Raw genomic sequence first — 18,513 nt, 5'->3', positions numbered from 1 at the left:
ACCAGATGCCAACTGCTTCAGTTTTGGAAAATCATCTTCAGGCATGCAGCTGTAAAATTCAATAAGTTGCCTCTCTCTGTGTTTCGCTTTCAACAAGTCATTTCAAAAGGAGAATGTCACTTTTGATTCTGTCGAGATCCGAAAATCTCTCTAAAAATGCTTATTTAAATCACCAATAATCTTTTTCTGAAACTCCAGGTTGACATCTTCTGTGATTCCAGCATGAAACTCATTGAAACACTGAAAATGAGAGGTTTCTTCCTTCCAAATGTGCTTCAAACAATGACATCTTTCTCCGAAATCCTTTAGTGATTCTATAGAGATCACAGACAAGGTTATTCTTTCCCTAAAATTTCAAGTTCAATTCATTAATGTGGGATATGATTTTAACTAAAAAATGACAACTTTGACAACCAGTGGATCGGCTCTGTATTTCTCGATAAGAAATATTTCTATTTCTCTTCTCAGCTTATAAAAACGAGACAAGACTTTACCGCAGCTGAAGCACCTCGCTGCCGTGTGATAAGGCAAGTCACAGAAATCCGAATCAATTTCTTCAAGAAACGCCTTGAACTGGCGATGATTAAGTGCATGACTCCGAATGAATTTCACTGCAGAAATGACTGATTTCAGTACGCAAGAAATATCTAAGTCTTTTCCACAGAGTGCTTGCTGATGTATGATACAGTGTATGAACAGAGCGCTCGGGAGTTGAAGATCTTCCAACTGTTTCCTGATCAGCCACACCAGACCCTTCTTTACTCCAGCCATGTTTTTTCCTCCATCAACTGTTACACCTCTAAGCTGATTCCACTGAAGATTATAGTCTTGCAAAGTTTTATGCACTTTCATGAAAATGTCTTCTCTAGTTGTTCTTCCGTGCATGCTGCAAACTGATGCCAACTCTTCCGTGATCTGAAAGTCCAAATTAAATCCACGAATGAACACGAGAAGTTGTGATGTACTCGAGAGATCAGTAGACTCATCCAGTGCCAGAGGAAGTTTCTAACTTTTTGGCGTATCTGTAATGTGATGTTCTCTCCAAGTTTTTCTGCTCTCTGCACAACTGAAGAAATTGGCTTTTTCAGGACACAGCTCATTTACTGCTTCCATCATACACTCTTTGATGAAGTTGCCGTCAGTAAAAGGTTTTCCTCGCTTTGCCATCCTATGCACTATTTTGTAACTTGTACGAGTGACAGATTCATTTTCAGCAAACTTTCTCGTGAAGAGATTCTTTTGAGGTTCAAAAACACGTTTTATGGATTCAAATTTCTCATAACGGAACTTTCCTGAAAATTTCAAATATGTTGATAGATGTTTTGTTTCATAGTGATGCCGAAGATCGTACTCTTTCAAAACGGCAACACTTTCGGTGTATTTATATGCAAAACGGCTCGTTTGGGATGAGAAAACACTTTACATAGAAGAGCGAACAACGTTTCGACCTTCTTCGGTCATCGTCAGGTTCTTTCGGTGTATATCACACAAGTAGCTTTCTGGTTTTTGTTTCCACAAAGAAGTACTTTTCTCCCCATTCTTCATTGAAAACACGACACTCAGAGTCCACTTTTCTTCTTTTAAAAGCAGCCATAACGATGGGTGAAAAAAACCAACAGAATCTGGAAATGAAAAACACAGAACGCTGTGAGAAAAGTATTGTACTGGTCCAAGCACGCACAAACAAAATATATTGATACGTACGTTTGCCACGACACTTACCTAAGAACGAGTTACGAAAAGCGCATAACCCGACTACTAAGAGAAATGAGGTTGCTGAAGCGGTAACCCTCGGCCGCTGAATTTACAAGACGAGTCGATAGGACGAGGGTTAAGTCTGTACTTGTTTTCGAAATCCTAATGCTTTCATAGATTCGTACCTCGATATGAATAAACGGGCAGCAAGAACGAAAGAAGAATTTTTCCTATTGGTTAAAAATGCGCGTGACAGCCTTGTTTCTTTTTATCATAATGTCTTGTGTTTTCCAGCTTAAAGCGACCATCGGTGTGATTTATTTTGTTATGACAGTCGGACATTTGATGAAATGCCACTTTTTATTTCCAAGCAGCTAGCTGCTGGCGGGCCGGACAAAATGACGGCCGTCGAGGGCCGTAGTTTGGTGACCCCTGCTCTACATCGCTAAATTAGGGACGGCTAGTGCAAATAGCCCTCGTGTAGCTTTGCGCAAAATTCAAAACAAACCAAACCTGGTTTTGAATACATGTTTGAAGGTGGTTGTGTAACTGAGTCTAGGAATGTAGAGGGCGTGGTTAGATGTTGGATATATTAATTAATGTAGGTATACATTACTACACTCAGTTACACAACCGCCTTCAAACTTGTGGTCAGCTATTGGTCAGTCACCTCTTTCTGGTTTTGAATAGTTTTTTAATTATTCCAGCTCGAAGGCAGTTGACGTTACATTCACAGCAGTTGTGGCATTCTTTGCAAAATTCTTTCCTTGTTATGTACTCTTTATTTATCCAAAGAATCTTACAAAATTACAGGTTTCTGATAAGTGTAACCGATGTGTTGTGCTTTTGCACAATACATCAGGTCATCCCTTAAGTTATATCCGATTTTAAGTTCAGATAAAGAGAAAGGATTTCAAACGCTTTTAATGTTATTTAATTAATAATGTATGCTCATTATTATAAATTACTTCCTGTCAACAATTCACAAACTTCTGAATGCCACTTCTATAAAATTATTGGGGTTTGGAGGAAAAGAATGCAGAAAGGGTAGTTTCGACACCTTCATGTGTTCTAAGCTCTTTTCCATCAAGATAGTTCTGCAAACTTTAAAATAGATTATAATCAGATGGGGCAAGGTCTGGAGAATAAAGAGAATGTGGAATATTTTCCCAATCTAGCTCTCCAATCTTTGTAGATGTAATCCTTGCTCTATGGGGCCGTGCATTATCCTGGTGTAACACAATACCTTTACGATTAATCAAAGCAGGCCTCATTTCTTTCAGTGCAATATTCAATCGCTCTAAATGTTGATAATAGAAGTCTGATTTAATGGTTACATTGAGTAGTAGCAACTCAAAGTTGATCATACCAACAATATGCCACCAATTCTTAACAAGACTTTCCATTTTGGGCTGTGCCTTAGCCAGTTTACCTGTACTGAGCCATTGTCTGCGGCGCTTAATATTTTTATAATATATCTATTTTTCATCTCCAGTGACTAACCTGTTTAGAAAAGTGAGTTACGTTCACGAGAGTGCAGAGAAGTGCAGATGTCCACTCTTGCTCTAAGGTTGGCTTTTGTCAAATCGTGAGGGATCCATTTTCCAAGTTTCGATACCTGTCCAAGCTGTTGCAGATGATGGCGAACTGTTGAATATGTTGAATTAAGTTTCTGTACTAGTTCTTCAACTGTTACATCACAATCTTTATCAAGTGCAGCCAGCAGCAAGTCATCATTAAACTCAACAGGACGACCTGAACGTTGTGCATCATTTAAGATGTAGTACCTGATCTGAAATTCTGAAACCACCTTCAGCATTTTCTTTCACTGAGAGACTCTGTACTGTAAACATCTCGAATGCTTCGTATAGTTTCTGCTGCACTGTTGCCTTTTTTGAACTCATAAAGTATTATATGCCTAATGTGCTCCTCAGATACATCCATTTTCATAAGGGTTTATTTGATTAATGATCTGAAAATTGAAGTTGGATTAGTTTCTTTTATTTGTTTCAATATTTTTATATATGTCCTACTACATATTTTAGTCATTAAAGCCTTCTACAATGACAGAAATGATGATGCACTTTCTGTATTAAATTTTCAGGCGTTACTCAGGGGATGATCTGATAGTTCTCTGTGCTTACTACTAATTAATGAGAATGTCCATTTTACGCGCGTTCCGGTATCCTTATAAATGTTGGGGACATTACACACACTACAATATGTTAAATTTTCAGAAAATAAATAAATGGGACAAAAATATTAAATAAAACAACAATTCGCCATCATCAGGTATTTAGCACAACGAAACATACTTGAACATCATCTGAGAAATTTAACTATCATAACGTTTGCTTGTTTGAAGTTAACCACAAAGCAACGCAATGGGCTGTGTGTGCTCTACACACCATGGGTATGGAAATTCCGTTTCTTGCGTTATAAGTGTGCAAGTATATCGTTGTGTCACTGGTGAGTCTGTCATAATAGAACAACAATTAATTAAAAACCAACACTGAAAATGTCCCGGTATGACCAAATGGTTAGAGTGCTTGGTTCATAATCTGAGCGTCGCTGGTTCGAATCCCCATCACATCAAACATGCTCGCCTTTTAAGTCGTTGGGGCGTTATTGTGCTATGGTTAGTCCGACTACTCATTGATAAAAGGGTAGCCGAGGAGTTGGAAGTGGGTGGTGATGACTAGCTGTCTTCCCTCCAATCTTACATTGCTAAGTTAGGGACGGCTAGCGCAGATGGCCCTCGTGTAGCTTTGCGAGAAGTTAAAAAAAGACAGTAAATGAAACAAACTGAAAGAAATCTGATATTAGAAAAACAAGGTGTGCATCCGCTTGAGTATCACGTTTTCTTCTGGCGGGAGCAAATGAGTAAATTACACAAAATAGCCCACACTTTAGTATCAAACAAGCTCAAGCATGAAATTTAATAATTTAACAACGGTTTAACAACGTTAAAACGCAAAAGTTTAAAACATTTTCATTGGATTGTGAAGCTTGTCATCTTATAACTTAACCGAATTAGAACGAATATCCCTAAGTTATAGCTTATCCTTTTCATTTAAGAATGCGAACCTAAATATAGACTTAATATCAGACATTGTTTAAGTCAGCCAAGGAGAAAAGTGAAGATGTGAACCTCTAACGAATTGCTTACCTAGTGCATTATATAATAACTTTAAAAGTGACAACTCATCAACAAAGAAATTGAAGTTGAACAACTATGGAATTAGAAAGTCAGGCAAAACGAACCAAATCGTTTATGAAAGAAAATTAGAAGGATTTCTTATGAAAGGACATCTTTATGAAAAATTGAACTCCAATCGATTACCTAAGGTGTCCCGCTTTAACAGACATTTACATACAGTTCTTGCTAATTACCTAAACATTTAAAAGAAGTTAAAATTTATTAATCCTTCCTTGCCATATGTGAAGGGTTTGCCTAAAATATCTAAAGAAGACAGTTCTCTGAGATCCATAATTTCTAACGTGATTTCTGTCACAAACCCTTTTTCTAAATGGTTGGCAGGATATTTATCCCAAGTTCGCGAAAAAATCTCATCGTCGAACATCGAAAACAGTTTAGATTTTACGAACAAAATTAAAAAGACTGATTTAAATGAAGTTAAGTTTTCGCATTGAAGCTTTATTTATCAAACGCGTCAGTTGAATCCACCATAGAATTTTTTAAAATAAAATTGTTTGGACTGGACATATTTTTGCCTGTTCCCAATGAAACTTTTATCTTTCTTATCGAAATCTGTATAACCAACAATGTATTTACCTGTCTTTGTCACTATTTTAGACAAAAATATGAAATGGCCATATGAAACCAATTGTCATCAATACTGTGCAACCTCTTTCTGAAATATTTTGAAAACGAATTAGTTCTTTTTATAAATATAAACCTTTTAAAAATTCTGAAGTTTCGATATGTTAATGATATATTTTTTGTGTGCCCAAAAACAGAAGTGATTTGGAAAGTAGTTTGGGCAATATTAATCAGCTTTACTCATCTATCAAGTTGAATCTGAAAAGGATGATCAACATCCTTTCTTGGATATTTTGATAACCAAAAGAAACACAGAAGCAGTCCTCTAAGTATATCACAAACCAACCAATTTCTTAAGTTATGTTTATTTCTTTTTGTGTCATTACAAACAAGTCAAAACACCTTTTTTCTTTCTTCATTTTTTCCTCGAGTACATAGAATATGTTACCCAACGATACTTGACATGAAATTAAAAATATTTTCTCTATTTTTTCTACAAGACGAAAAGTGAAGCTGAAGAGGACGCACGAATATGTTGAAGCTAGTTTCTCTCATATCAGACTTCTGACAGTTTTTCCATTTGCTGTGGTTTTTCACTTTAACTTTTATATTCTTCAGGTGAATGAAAATAATGACGCACCAAAATTAAGAAGTCGCAAGTAAGTTAAGAAAACTCTGCAGCTCTTCTGTGATTCAAGTTTCACATATATAATATATTTCTGTATACGTTTCTAGTAACGTTTAGCCTTGGCTTAGCAGCTCAGAAAATGGTTCCGAGTTTCATAAGTACAAAATTTCAAGCTCATAGCTTCCTCATATTTTGACCGATTTGAGATCTAATTACAGTTTCGGACTCAGGAGGTCAAACCCTGCTGACTGATTTATTTCACCACGCTCAAGGTCCCATAGATTAATTTACTTTAAATCCTGCTTAAAATAATTTCAATTTGAGGGTAGGCTGGTAGAGATCGTGATAAGCAATAAAATCGAATAAAGTACACATTGCTTCACGCTTGCTATTGCTTTAGCACAAAAATATAGGTGACAAAAATAACAAAAAAGGTTTCATAAATTAATATACTATACTTTAAAAGAATTTCAAGTACCGCGGCTATTGAGGATTCTCTCTTGTTTGAATTAATTTACTTTCAACATTTTGAAATGGCAACATTGTCTTGTACGGATGTTTTGATTTTGATTCTTGGTACATTTTCAACGCCCAACTGCACCAAAAATTTCAAATGTTCTTTGAGTCACATCATTTGAAACACTGTTTAAGTGCACAATACACATGAGTTTTCGTTATGTAAATTAATAATTTCTGCTTATTGTTTACAGCTTATTTTCGATTATGAGGTAATTCTCAGCCATGCTGAAACTTTAGTTCTCAGAATAATGTTAACATTTCACTGCGTGTCATTATGAGAACACGTATAAATTATGAAACCCACTCAATCCACGTGTATTGGTTTTCAGTAATTAGTGTCAAAATGATGTCATGATAATATTTAGGAACTAAATAGCTTTTTATATTATAAACACAAAATACATGAGTGTAACACAAAGACGCCATAATTATCTTGCCTTGGGTATTTGTCATTTTCATAGATCAGTACATACTGTTACTAACAGAACTGATATGGTAGTAATTTTCCTTTTTCTTTATCTTGGACTATGGTAATCAAAACTATTCATATTTTCAGTAAAGGTGCTATACTAGATCCTTATTTCACCTTTCCAATTTTAAAGGAATCCCTTAAGAAGTATGCGAGATGTAAGATCTCTAATATAGATTGGATTTTTGTATTTTTTAACCCATAGTACAGAAAAACGTACTTAACATTTATGTATTTATTTTCAAACTTATAGATAGATCTTTACAACCTACTGTTAGGTGTCAAATTCAATTTAAATATAAGCCACATATACAAGATTATTCAAACAAAAACTTCTCATATTTGACTAAAATGTTCGCGCATATTTACACAAAAAAAAAATCACATGATATACTGGTCTCAAGTTTTTACTGCAGCTTCATCTAAGAGTAAGAATGAACAGTGTTTTTTCATTCGGATTAAAGGTAGCTGATTTAGAGCAGCAAAACAGTAGGGTGAAAGGACAGACAGATACATAAGTATTGACTTGACCAAGCAAACTAGGTTATCAGTGTATCTCAGAACGGATGGTATTAACACTTTTATTGATAAGCAGAGAACAACGTGTCAACCTTCCTAGGCCATCTTTAGGTTAACGAACCTTGTTCTCTGCATATCAAGTAAAGAATTAATGCCCATATCAGCCGTTCTGAAATATATTTTTATTTCAAGTGGGTTTCTCGTCATTAAGAAAAACTAGGTTATCAGTTTCTAGCTGAAGTGGACGGGTATTATTCATTTCCAGCTTTTAAGCAAACATTGGCAAAATCTGTACGAAATTCTTCTAATTAAAGACCGTTTAATTTCACGTGATATTAGCTTCAGCAGTTAGAGTAAATAATGATGCTTGATACGGCGAACGCATGCGAATGGTTACTAAATCTGTTAATCTACATTCTATTACGTTATTATAAAGGAAGTTATGAACACTGTTTTAGAGAGAAATCCCTACCACCGTATCTTTGTAAGAATCTCATTGTTTCTGTAAATTATTGGTCAATTCCGAGTAATAAGATTACAATCCTAAAGATAATTAATGTTGGTTACCATCGGGTATCATTTTCTCATTGGCTGTAATTTGTTGGTGTGTATTGACCAAAAATCATGATATTTAATCAAAAACACCTTACGTCTGCATAAAAAGGTACCATTACGATAGGACTGAGCGTACGACTTAAATGAATGAAATCGATATTGGCAGCCAAACTGGTTGATACAGTTAGTAATAGCTTTGATAATAATTTTGCAGCAAATATTCATTCGTTACGTTTGTTTTTTATCCAACATCATGCCTCAAGTTGAACAAACAAAATGTAGTCTGGCTAACAAGTGAATGAATATTTGCAGTTAAATTATTATCAAAGCTATTACTAACTGTAGCCCTCCAGTGGCACAGTAGTATGTTTGCGGACTTCCACACTAAAAACCGGGTTTCGATACCTGTGGTGGGCAGAGTACAGATAGCCCATTGTGTAGCTTTGTGCTTAATTCAAAATAAACAACCAAACAAACAAAATAACTAACTGTAGCAATCAATTTGGCCGCCAATTTTTATTTCATTCATTTAATTGAGTTGACTTATATTTATGCCCCGATTCCCATATTATCCAAGTGTACTGTTGTCATTAAATTTGCTTTAATATAACCAACACTATAATATGTATGTATATATATATATTATTTTTAGCTTTCTTCAGCATTTTCTCTTTGGTTGACTTTCCTAACGAATTGTGCCAGACAGATGATCAGCTGGTCGGAACTTGTTACACCAAATGGGAATGTAAAAATCTGGGAGGTAAAGAGAGAGGCAGCTGTGCTTCAAAGTTTGGAGTATGTTGTGTATGTAAGTTGCAGTTACCTTTTCACGTATTAATAGATAAATCGCTATCTGATTTAAAGATTCTTTGCGGTACGTTTTACATTGGAATAGCCCAGATTTTGTTTTTATTTTCATTTTCTTTTATATTCAAGTTAGTGTCGTTTGCTTACACTCTATCACACCCAGTTTTACGAGGTTGTAACAACACTGGCGAACAGATATTATGGATTATTTTATTTGGCATACCTGGTATGGCTTAGGTCGTAGGTTCGAATCCCCGTCACCGAACATTCTCACCTTCGCAGTATGAGTGTTTTGTTGTTACGGTCAATCCCACTATTCGTTGGTGAAAAGTAACCCGTGACTTGGCGATGAGTGGTGTTGACTAACTGTTTTCCCTATTGTATATTACTATTAAATTAGGCACGGCTGTTGAAGATAGCTCTCTATTATCTTTGTTGAAATTCAGAAAAAAAAATTAATTTGTTACAACCTGGTGGAATAAACCGCAATACAGTTAAATGTCTATTGAAATTTCAGGATATATCCTTTTTGTATTACAAGTAGTATTACAAAATATTTTAAAACAAAACAATTAATTTCAAGTCGTAAGCTCTGTTAAGTTAAGGACGATTCTTAATAAAAACGGCTTCATATAACCAATATGTGCAAGAGTTAGCATACAATCTTATTGAAAAAAAAAGATATTGCTCTTTGCCATATAATCGCTCATAATGCCAGGTTGTGACAAAGCAATCGCGGTAGATTATGGCTTGTAGACCTTCACGACATTAAACAGTATATGATATCAATTCATACAAATAATTTGATGGCCTGAAGTTATGAAACTTTTATTAAAATCCTGGTTAATCACTATAATGTCAGATGTGTGTTCTTATTTTGCAATACACTTCAGTGCTTACAGTGAAAGAAGCATAACTTATTTTCTGTCAATAAACAAATATTCCATGTTAATGCACTTGGTATATTAACCACACTGAAGTTTGATAAGATGGGCTGGAATGTTTCTAATGACCATACCACTAATAATTTATCAAACAGCTATTGCTCTTGAAGATTCATAATCTCTTTTTCATTGTGTTTAGTTTGGTTTAAATTTAGCGCATAGCTACACGAGGGTTATCTGCGCTAGCCGTCCCTAATTTAGCAGTGTAAGACTAGAGGGAAGGCAACTAGTCATCATCACTACTCACCGCAAACTCTTGGGCTACTCTTTTACCAACGAATAGTGAGATTGACCATTACTTTATAACGTCCCCATGGCTGAAAGGGCAAGCATGTTTTGGTGCGATGGGGATTCAAACCCGCAACCCTCGGATTATGAGTCGAGTGACTTAATCACCCTGCCATGCCGGGCCTTTTTATTGTCACATCGTGATTCTAACTGTGTGATTCTGTCACAGTTTATAAATCATTTATAGCAAGCTATGTTATTCATGTGTAAATTCAATGAAGGACGTCTTTGTTTCTCTCTTAAACTTTTTAAATGGCCATCATAGTCAATTTTGTAGAAATTCTGGTCATTAATTTCTATTGAATATAGTGCTAAAGCTGGGAGAAAACTAAAACCTAAGAACTTAAAATATCGTGTTTGTTCTTTTATATTTTTGATGTTTTTTTTTTGGAGGGGGTTCATGGATTCTGGACAAAACAAATGCATCACAAACAGAGGACAGACAAATTGTAAATTGCAAGAATAACAAACATTATAGTAATAGAGAGATATCTGCAGCTGCCCAAGCCCACGATATTCACATCTAATAATTGGAAGCTACTAATAACCAATTCCTAACAGTAACAACAGCAAAATAAAGATAAAAACAAGTAAATGAAAAGTAGATTAACGGGTGCACTAAAACTTAAGTTGACACCCTAGTTACATCCCTTACTGGTCACATCTGTGTATAAATAGCAAAAGAGGAGTTAGTTGATGTACAGCATTATTTGTATTTGAAGGGCACATTTCACTTTTAGTTCATTTAATAGTGATATTGATCGACCTCGACAACTCATGTTATAAGTAAATAAATATTACGTAATATAACTCGCGTAATACCTGAACTATTTACAATTATGATTTATCTGTTACAGTCGAGGTGGGTTGCGGTGGTGGAGTTCAACATAATAACTCTATCATCCTAAGCCCCGGCTACCCTTCTACTTTCACTGAGACTCGCCGCTGTGACATCACCATTAAAAAACTACCTAACATCTGTCAGGTTCGACTAGATTTCGTAAAGATGACCCTCGCCCAACCTAGTCACACTGTATGTGTTAATGATCAGTTTTTTGCTCCTGGCTTCCTGAATATTCCAATAATTTGTGGCGAAAACAGTGGACAGCATAGTAAGTTCACTATCTATTAATTTATACATATGAAGTTCAAATCTAACATAAACTTACTAGTGTCAGTGATACAAAACTACTGTGCTCTCAATGTTTCATGAATGTTCAATTTACTATGCTATAACAGCGATAGTTGGAACCTAAAGTTTAGTTCCATCTGCTTATAAATCCATTTTTATTAAAATATTAATTCTGTTGGAGACAGTCAAACTAACTTAAAGATTTTCTTTTTATTAAGTACTATATATATATATATCAATATAATTATTTGTCCTTTACAGTTTATATCGACTTTACGGAAAACAACGAGCTTCCCTTAAGTTTCGTAACTGCTCGTGTTTCAGTGGAACGTATATGGAACGTACAGGTTATATTTATTGGTTGCGACAGTACTGAACGTGGTGAGGCTATACAAAATATTTATATATGTATTATGTAAAGGTATGATATACAAAACTGTCGTGATCACCTCTCTGTCTGTAAACCCACATTAACATTTTATAGCTTAGAGATTATATCCAAAAATATTTTTAAATGACACTGAAATATTAAACGACACAGAAAGTAAGTTTATTTGTGTTATTAATATTCATTGGAAAAAAGATTGAGGCGATAAATAAATGTACAATAAAAACTTAAGAGAATTTAATGAGCAACTTTTTAAATGTTGCTAAACGGAAATGAACTATTTTATTACAAACTTTAGTAGTATTTATTGCAAGATGAATAATACAGATTTTAATTCACAGAACATCTTTAACAACTTTAGAAAATTATTACAAAAAACCATCTAAAGAGAAAAATATCTTCACGTATTAGATTCTTTATTTTTTAGCCGCTATATGGTGGCTCATAGAGTGTCTGTGAGTACAAAATATTTACTTATAGCTCTATTGATCGATTGAGGGCCTGGCATGGCCTAGCGCGTTAAGGCGTGCACTTCGTAATCTGAGGGTCGCGGGTTCGCGCCCGAGTCGCGCCAAAACATGCTCGCCCTCTTAGCCGTGGGGGCGTTATAATGTGACGGTCAATCCCACTTTTCGTTGGTAAAAGAGTAGCCCAAGAGTTGGCGGTGGGTGGTGATGACTAGCTGCCCTCCCTCTAGTCTTACACTACTAAATTAGGGACGGCTAGCACAGATAGCCCTCGAGTAGCTTTGTGCGAAATTCCAAAACAAACAAAATTGATCGATTGAGATCTAATTACAGTTTTGAACTCAGGATGTCAAACTCTTTCTTTTGATGCATTTGACCACGCCCCAGATATCATAGATTAATATACTATAATCTTGCCTAAACTAATTTCAAATGCCGCGAATGTTGAGGATTTCCTCTTGTTTAACTACTATTTTATACAAGGTTTGATGTTTCATAAACTCGGGGGGGGGGGTATATAAGGCTCATCGTTTGTTTGCTTTTAGCTAGTACTTTATATAAGCTTTTATATAACAGGTGATATGGCTCAGTGACGGACGTTACTAGAATTAGAAACAGTACTTTGTAGTAGAGGTTTTTACAAGAGATTTGAAATAAGATAACTGTAATTAGTTAGTAAACTGTAAAGTTAATTTTCTTGAACATGATAGATTATGTAATGGTAAATGTGAGTTTAATTTTAGTGAACTGTTTATTCTAAGTTATTATAAATATAAATATGTATAAATTACTTTAACTTTCTCCTTTCTCTCCAGCTCCTGGTGGATGTTTGCAGTATTACAAACAAACGAAAGGTTACGTGTCAAGCTTTAATTTTGAGTCCACACTCCAAAACATTCCTCGCCACTTGAGTAACCAAAACTATGCAATATGTGTACAACCAAATCCAGGATTTTGTCATATACGCTGGACACCAGAATGTTTTGAGATAACTGGTTCAGATGGAACGGCCATGCGCGGAGAACAGTGTCAGTTCGACTGGGTTTCCATCCCAAATGCCTACAAAGACGGTGGAACTCTCACCTTCGATCGATTCTGTGGCACACGACTTAATACAATGAAAAAATCTTCTGAGAGTGTTTCTTTAATAAGTGAGTCCAAGTTTAATTTTAGTAATTCACTATTTAGTACATAAAAATGCTGGCACAAAATAATTGTTTGGTACCTTCAAAAACTTAGATATTAAGTATTAAGATGACCACTATTTACTGGACTCATCAGACAGCTCAATGTGTCTTTGCTGTATGAAAACAAACAAACCAATATTTAAGATTCACCAAAGCCAATGTTGGTAATGCTCAAATTACCTCAGTGGCTAAAATACCCAAATCTCAAGGAGAAATCATGTGTTCAAATATTACTTATATATAGTTGGATTTTTTTATTATCTTTTTTTAAAGAAGTGATCATGTTTAGAGCAAGATCTTTTAATATTTTGGAAAAGACGAGTGCCATAGTATTTTAAATAAATATTTGTGAACACTTGATTTCTGGTACTAGATCTCAAAGTGTGCCAATGGTTACAACACTTTAGTCTCCGGAGGAAGTCTCTCGTTCAAACCCTAGTTTAGGCGAGATTTTACTGTTTGTGTGTGTGTGTTTTTTGTTTTTGTTTTTAATAAATTACTATAGTTGCAGCAAGCTCTTTTAGTACAATTATAGAGGGAATCAGATATTTGTTAACATTCACATTTAAAGACAACATGTTTACAGCATCAAATCACCTCAGATTTCCATTTTAATTGAACACTCCTAATACCATTCACGAAATAATTCTAAACTAAAATTCCGAATAAAATTAGTTCGAAAACAGTGCAAGATTAAGTTGCTTATCAAGAGAAAGAAAAAGTAGATCCTCGTGTACTGAAGGGTACATCAAGTAGTGTAGTTATAATTTTCTATTTTAAAAGTGATTAGTATATATATTTCAAAACCTTAAGTTTATTTGTAAATTTGATTTATTTTTACTAGTTGAAATATTGCTGCTTTGTATACTGTAGTATTTGTTCTTTATGTACAATATAAAATAAAAAGATATGTTTAAGGGGTGTATAACTCCTTAATTATATAACATTTCCTTTTCACCTGGAGAGCTAAAAATATGGATGAATTCTTGACACATTAAAATGAATGTAATTCAAAACATAAGAAGCCTTACAGTTAATGAAACCTACTGAAAAAAAATGTTGGGATAGGGATAAGTAATGAAACTAAAATTATTTTCGTTTAGGATTACATAAACACACAGTGCTGAGTACGTCATATTAAAACCATTTTCAATATACAGGTCACATAATAATCACAAGCAATATAAATTATATAATTATCGGAACAACAATATGTACGAAAACTATATCTTTTACATTGCATAGTGGTATGTGATGCCACCGAAAATCTATCGGTTTTGGAAAGGGTTTCTAACAGCTCTTTCGATCACAAAATAGTCATACATTTAGATCATAAAGATGAGTTCAGAACAGAGATTTAGAATTTTTAAGATTGGGATATCCTTTGTACTTAATGGCATTGAAAAACGAAAGGACATGGATGAATTTGGAGAGAACAATTAAGAAGGGAACTGGCAACTTTAAAATAAATGAAACAAGGGGGACTTCTTGGACTTTGAACCTATTGTTTTGAGGAGTATATTTTACCATCTAAATTATCTTCCTCTTGATCACATGTAAGATTCTTTGTACATATGTAATGTGTTGTCATTGTTTTTCTCTAGCAAACAACTGTTACATTACAGTTCAGGTATTACAAGACCTTTCACAGATGTTTTTTTCAGATTTTCAAATAGGTTTTTTTAGTAAAGTTGGTAAGTTTTCGCTCTGGGGATCTTGTGATACGGTTTTTTGCATTTGAGATGATGGTTTTTTTGCGCTTGCTATATTGTTTTGATTGTTGTTTTTTTTCTATCAAGACGAAAAAATAGCTTCCCCCCTTTTGTTATAGGACATTAATCTTATTGTATCATCCTAAAGTTATAAGAACTCAGTGACGGATTTAAGGTTGTGTGCGCCCAGAGGATAATAATTTTTGTGGGCCCTACATTCCATGTAATTTTACATGGAATGAAATTATCAATGGACTCCCATTAAGAGTGTGGACCCTAGGGCTCAGCTCTCTTTAGCCCCTACCTAAATACATCACTGTAAGAATTGGGAAACTACATTTCATTAAATTTTATAAATATATTACATGTACAAGTAATTAACAAATAATAATAACATTTTGCTGAAATTTGTAAAAGTAATAGAAAGAATTTAATGACTCGTAATCAATTTGTATTTAAAATTTTAAGTATATGTTTATAAAATTAAATGTGATAGAAAAGGAAAACAAAAGCCGCGAATAAACAGATTATATAAAGCAGTGGATCGCTAATAAGTAAAACGTGGAATTTCAAAAAATGATATTGATTGGCGCGCTTATCCTGCTGTTCTTCGACAAGTCGTGAACTACTAAATATTTAGTGGCTACTTATTGTCAAGAGCATAACATTTTAGTTCTTCAGATGTAAATCTGTCATTATAATATTTCCTATATGTTGTAATGTGTGTGTATATATTTCATTTGTAAACTTCGAGCAGAAACTAGCAATAGATATTATTTGCAGTAAATAATTAGAAGTGTTAAATATTAAAATTATTCATACTTTTTGTTTTCTACAGTGATCTTATATTCCTTGGTAATTTTGACTGTTCACTGCAAGCCTTACAAACAACTACTGCTGATCTTGATGTACATAACACAGCAGGTTATAACATTTAATTTTATAACCTTCCGTTTCGTGTAAAATTGTTATTCTCCCCAGAAACGTTTACATTGTATTTGTTGTACTACGTTAAGAGGTATTTGTAAGTCAATGCTGGTCACCTACTTTAGAATGTGTTTCATGTATTTCTTTTTTATTATTCAAGGTGCTTCGATGCCCTTCACGTTACATTTTGTGACCAACACTAAAGAACTTCCAAAGAGCAAGAACAGAGGCTTTAAATTGAAGTATGAACAACTACCGTGTGTTGTGTAGGAAAACACAAACAGGTATTCATATTACATACTTTACCAGAAAAATACTAATATCGAGAATTTTGAAAAATGCAGGTTTTTGTTACGCAACAACATCTGTAACATTACACTGGATGCTTAGATAATTCTTTAACGAAACAAAAAACAGTTCTAGGAAAATGTATAGTTGTTTCTCATCCATTTCCTAAATATTTTGCAAACCACATCAAAGGAATTTTTGTTTCTAATTAGGCTGAACAACATATAATTCCCATATCCCTTAACTTTCATTAGTTTAGTTGAAAAAGGTCCGGCATGGTCAGATGGTTAAGGCACTCGACTCGTAATTCGAGGGTCGCGGGTTTGAATCCCCGTCATACCAAATATGCTTGCCTTTTCAGCCGCGGGGGCGTTATAATGTTACGGTTAATCCCACTATTCATTGGTAAAAGAGTAACTCAAGAGTTGGCAGTGGGTGGTAATGATTAGCTGTCTTCCCTCTAGTCTTACACTGCTAAATTAAAGACGGCTAGCGCAGATAGCCCTCGTGTAGCTTTTCGCGAAATTCAAACAAATCAAAACTAAACCAGTTATTTGAAGAAAAAAATACTATGGTGTTCTCATATTCATGAGTTACCTATTAATAAGAAAAGTGCTTTAAATAACTGGATGTTCGATTAGCGAATGTATAAAAACAGCTAGCAGAAACTTTTAATTGACTGTTCATGAAACAAAAACTAAAGACAATGTAGAATACAGTAAAAAGTAGTTTTTATTTCCTTACAACAGAAGCGAAGGATGAGCGCATGAAGTAATAATGAGCACTTCTTTCTTTCTGTTTAGAGATTTTCCCACAAGAAATCCTGGATGAAGGCTGAGAGAATATAGCTATTTATACTTAAAAGAAGAGATGTTAACGTTACCACATAGACGGAAACAAGAATATAACCCCCAAATATATCTAAACATAAGATTATGTTACTAGAGAAATTAAATACAATTAAACTGAATCGTCAAATTCGTCATTCATAAGCTCAAATATATTCAAGTGAGACAATATTTTAAATGTTTATTTATTACACAGAAATGTGGTAAGTAGTCCATAAGGCGGACTTCGATGTGTCATAAAAGTGCACATACCTGAAAGACTTGGAAAATTGTGGTAAATATTTATCTTCCAAAACTTAGAAAGGAAAATATAGTACCTCAAAGATCTATACTCTACCTTTTTTTTACTAGCAGTTTTCGACTGCCTCTTACCTAACATTTTAAAGCCCAACGAAATATCCATACAGAATCAAAAACTGCAGATCCACCATACTTCGGTAATACTTTATCTCTTCCTTCTAACAAACGCAAGATGTTTAACAATGAATACTTGAGCATAAAATATTTGCAAAAAAGATACAAATCAAAATAAAATCACATGATTATAAAGTAATATAGTATCACTTTATAAACGTATTTTTTGTAAAAATATGCTGAAAATACGGAGGTAAATATCCAAGTTAATGAAAATGAATTGAAAAGTCCTATGTGGGTTTCATTGTGCGTGAATATTACAACATTAAGAATAACTGATTGTTTGTTCGTGTAGTTAAGTACAAAGCTACACAATGAGCTCTCTGTGCTCTTTCCACCATGAAACCCGATTTCAAGCATTAAGTCCGATGAAGATGAATGTGGCAATCAAAGATAAAAAGTAATATCACATACTGCTCATAAACAGCCCATACTAAAATTATCGTGCTCTTCTCCCCCTCCGTCAGTGGCACAACGGTATGTCTGAAGACTCACACCGCTAAAAACCGGGTTTCGGTACTTGTAGTGGGCAGGGTGTAAATAGCCCATTATGTAGCTTTGTACTTAATTCTAAACAAACAAATTAAAAATTATATTAACCATTCTGATTTCAGGTTGAGGCGGATTCTCGCACATATTAAAAAAGACATTTGACTATACACTCTAGTAGTAATATAAAATGTAACTTTTGAAGTTACTAAAAATGAAAAGTCTAAAGTTACATAGGTGAAGGTTGTCACGTTATCACAGATAAATTGTAAATAAGTTGGTCACAGACAACGAAAATGTAGATACACTCTTCGGTATCGATATAGTATTTAACAAAGTAATTAATTTTAAACGATTTCACAAAGCAAATACTGATTATGAAGATACACATTATATTAAGTACACTATTTATTGTTAAAAAGAAGAAAGATATGTTTGCGTGTAACTCTTACT

The 18,513-nt window shown here is 34.2% G+C and overlaps 1 protein-coding gene across 1 annotated transcript in view; it reads left to right on the top strand.

The window, feature by feature from the left end:
- LOC143226194 (uncharacterized) overlaps positions 1–17,630 on the top strand; it is a 30,321-nt gene extending 12,691 nt beyond the window's left edge. The window contains exons 3-8 of the mRNA XM_076456843.1: positions 8,822–8,977; positions 11,066–11,320; positions 11,602–11,721; positions 13,011–13,346; positions 16,182–16,305; positions 17,113–17,630. Coding sequence (XP_076312958.1) covers positions 8,822–8,977; positions 11,066–11,320; positions 11,602–11,721; positions 13,011–13,346; positions 16,182–16,291 — 977 coding nt within the window. The 3' untranslated portion in view covers positions 16,292–16,305; positions 17,113–17,630. The remainder of the gene's footprint in view (positions 1–8,821; positions 8,978–11,065; positions 11,321–11,601; positions 11,722–13,010; positions 13,347–16,181; positions 16,306–17,112) is intronic.
- Positions 17,631–18,513: the final 883 nt, after the last annotated feature.

This window comes from Tachypleus tridentatus, chromosome 1 (genome assembly GCF_004210375.1).
Source record: "Tachypleus tridentatus isolate NWPU-2018 chromosome 1, ASM421037v1, whole genome shotgun sequence".
Lineage (NCBI taxonomy): Eukaryota > Metazoa > Arthropoda > Merostomata > Xiphosura > Limulidae > Tachypleus > Tachypleus tridentatus.
This window is presented reverse-complemented; position numbering and strand designations above follow the sequence as displayed.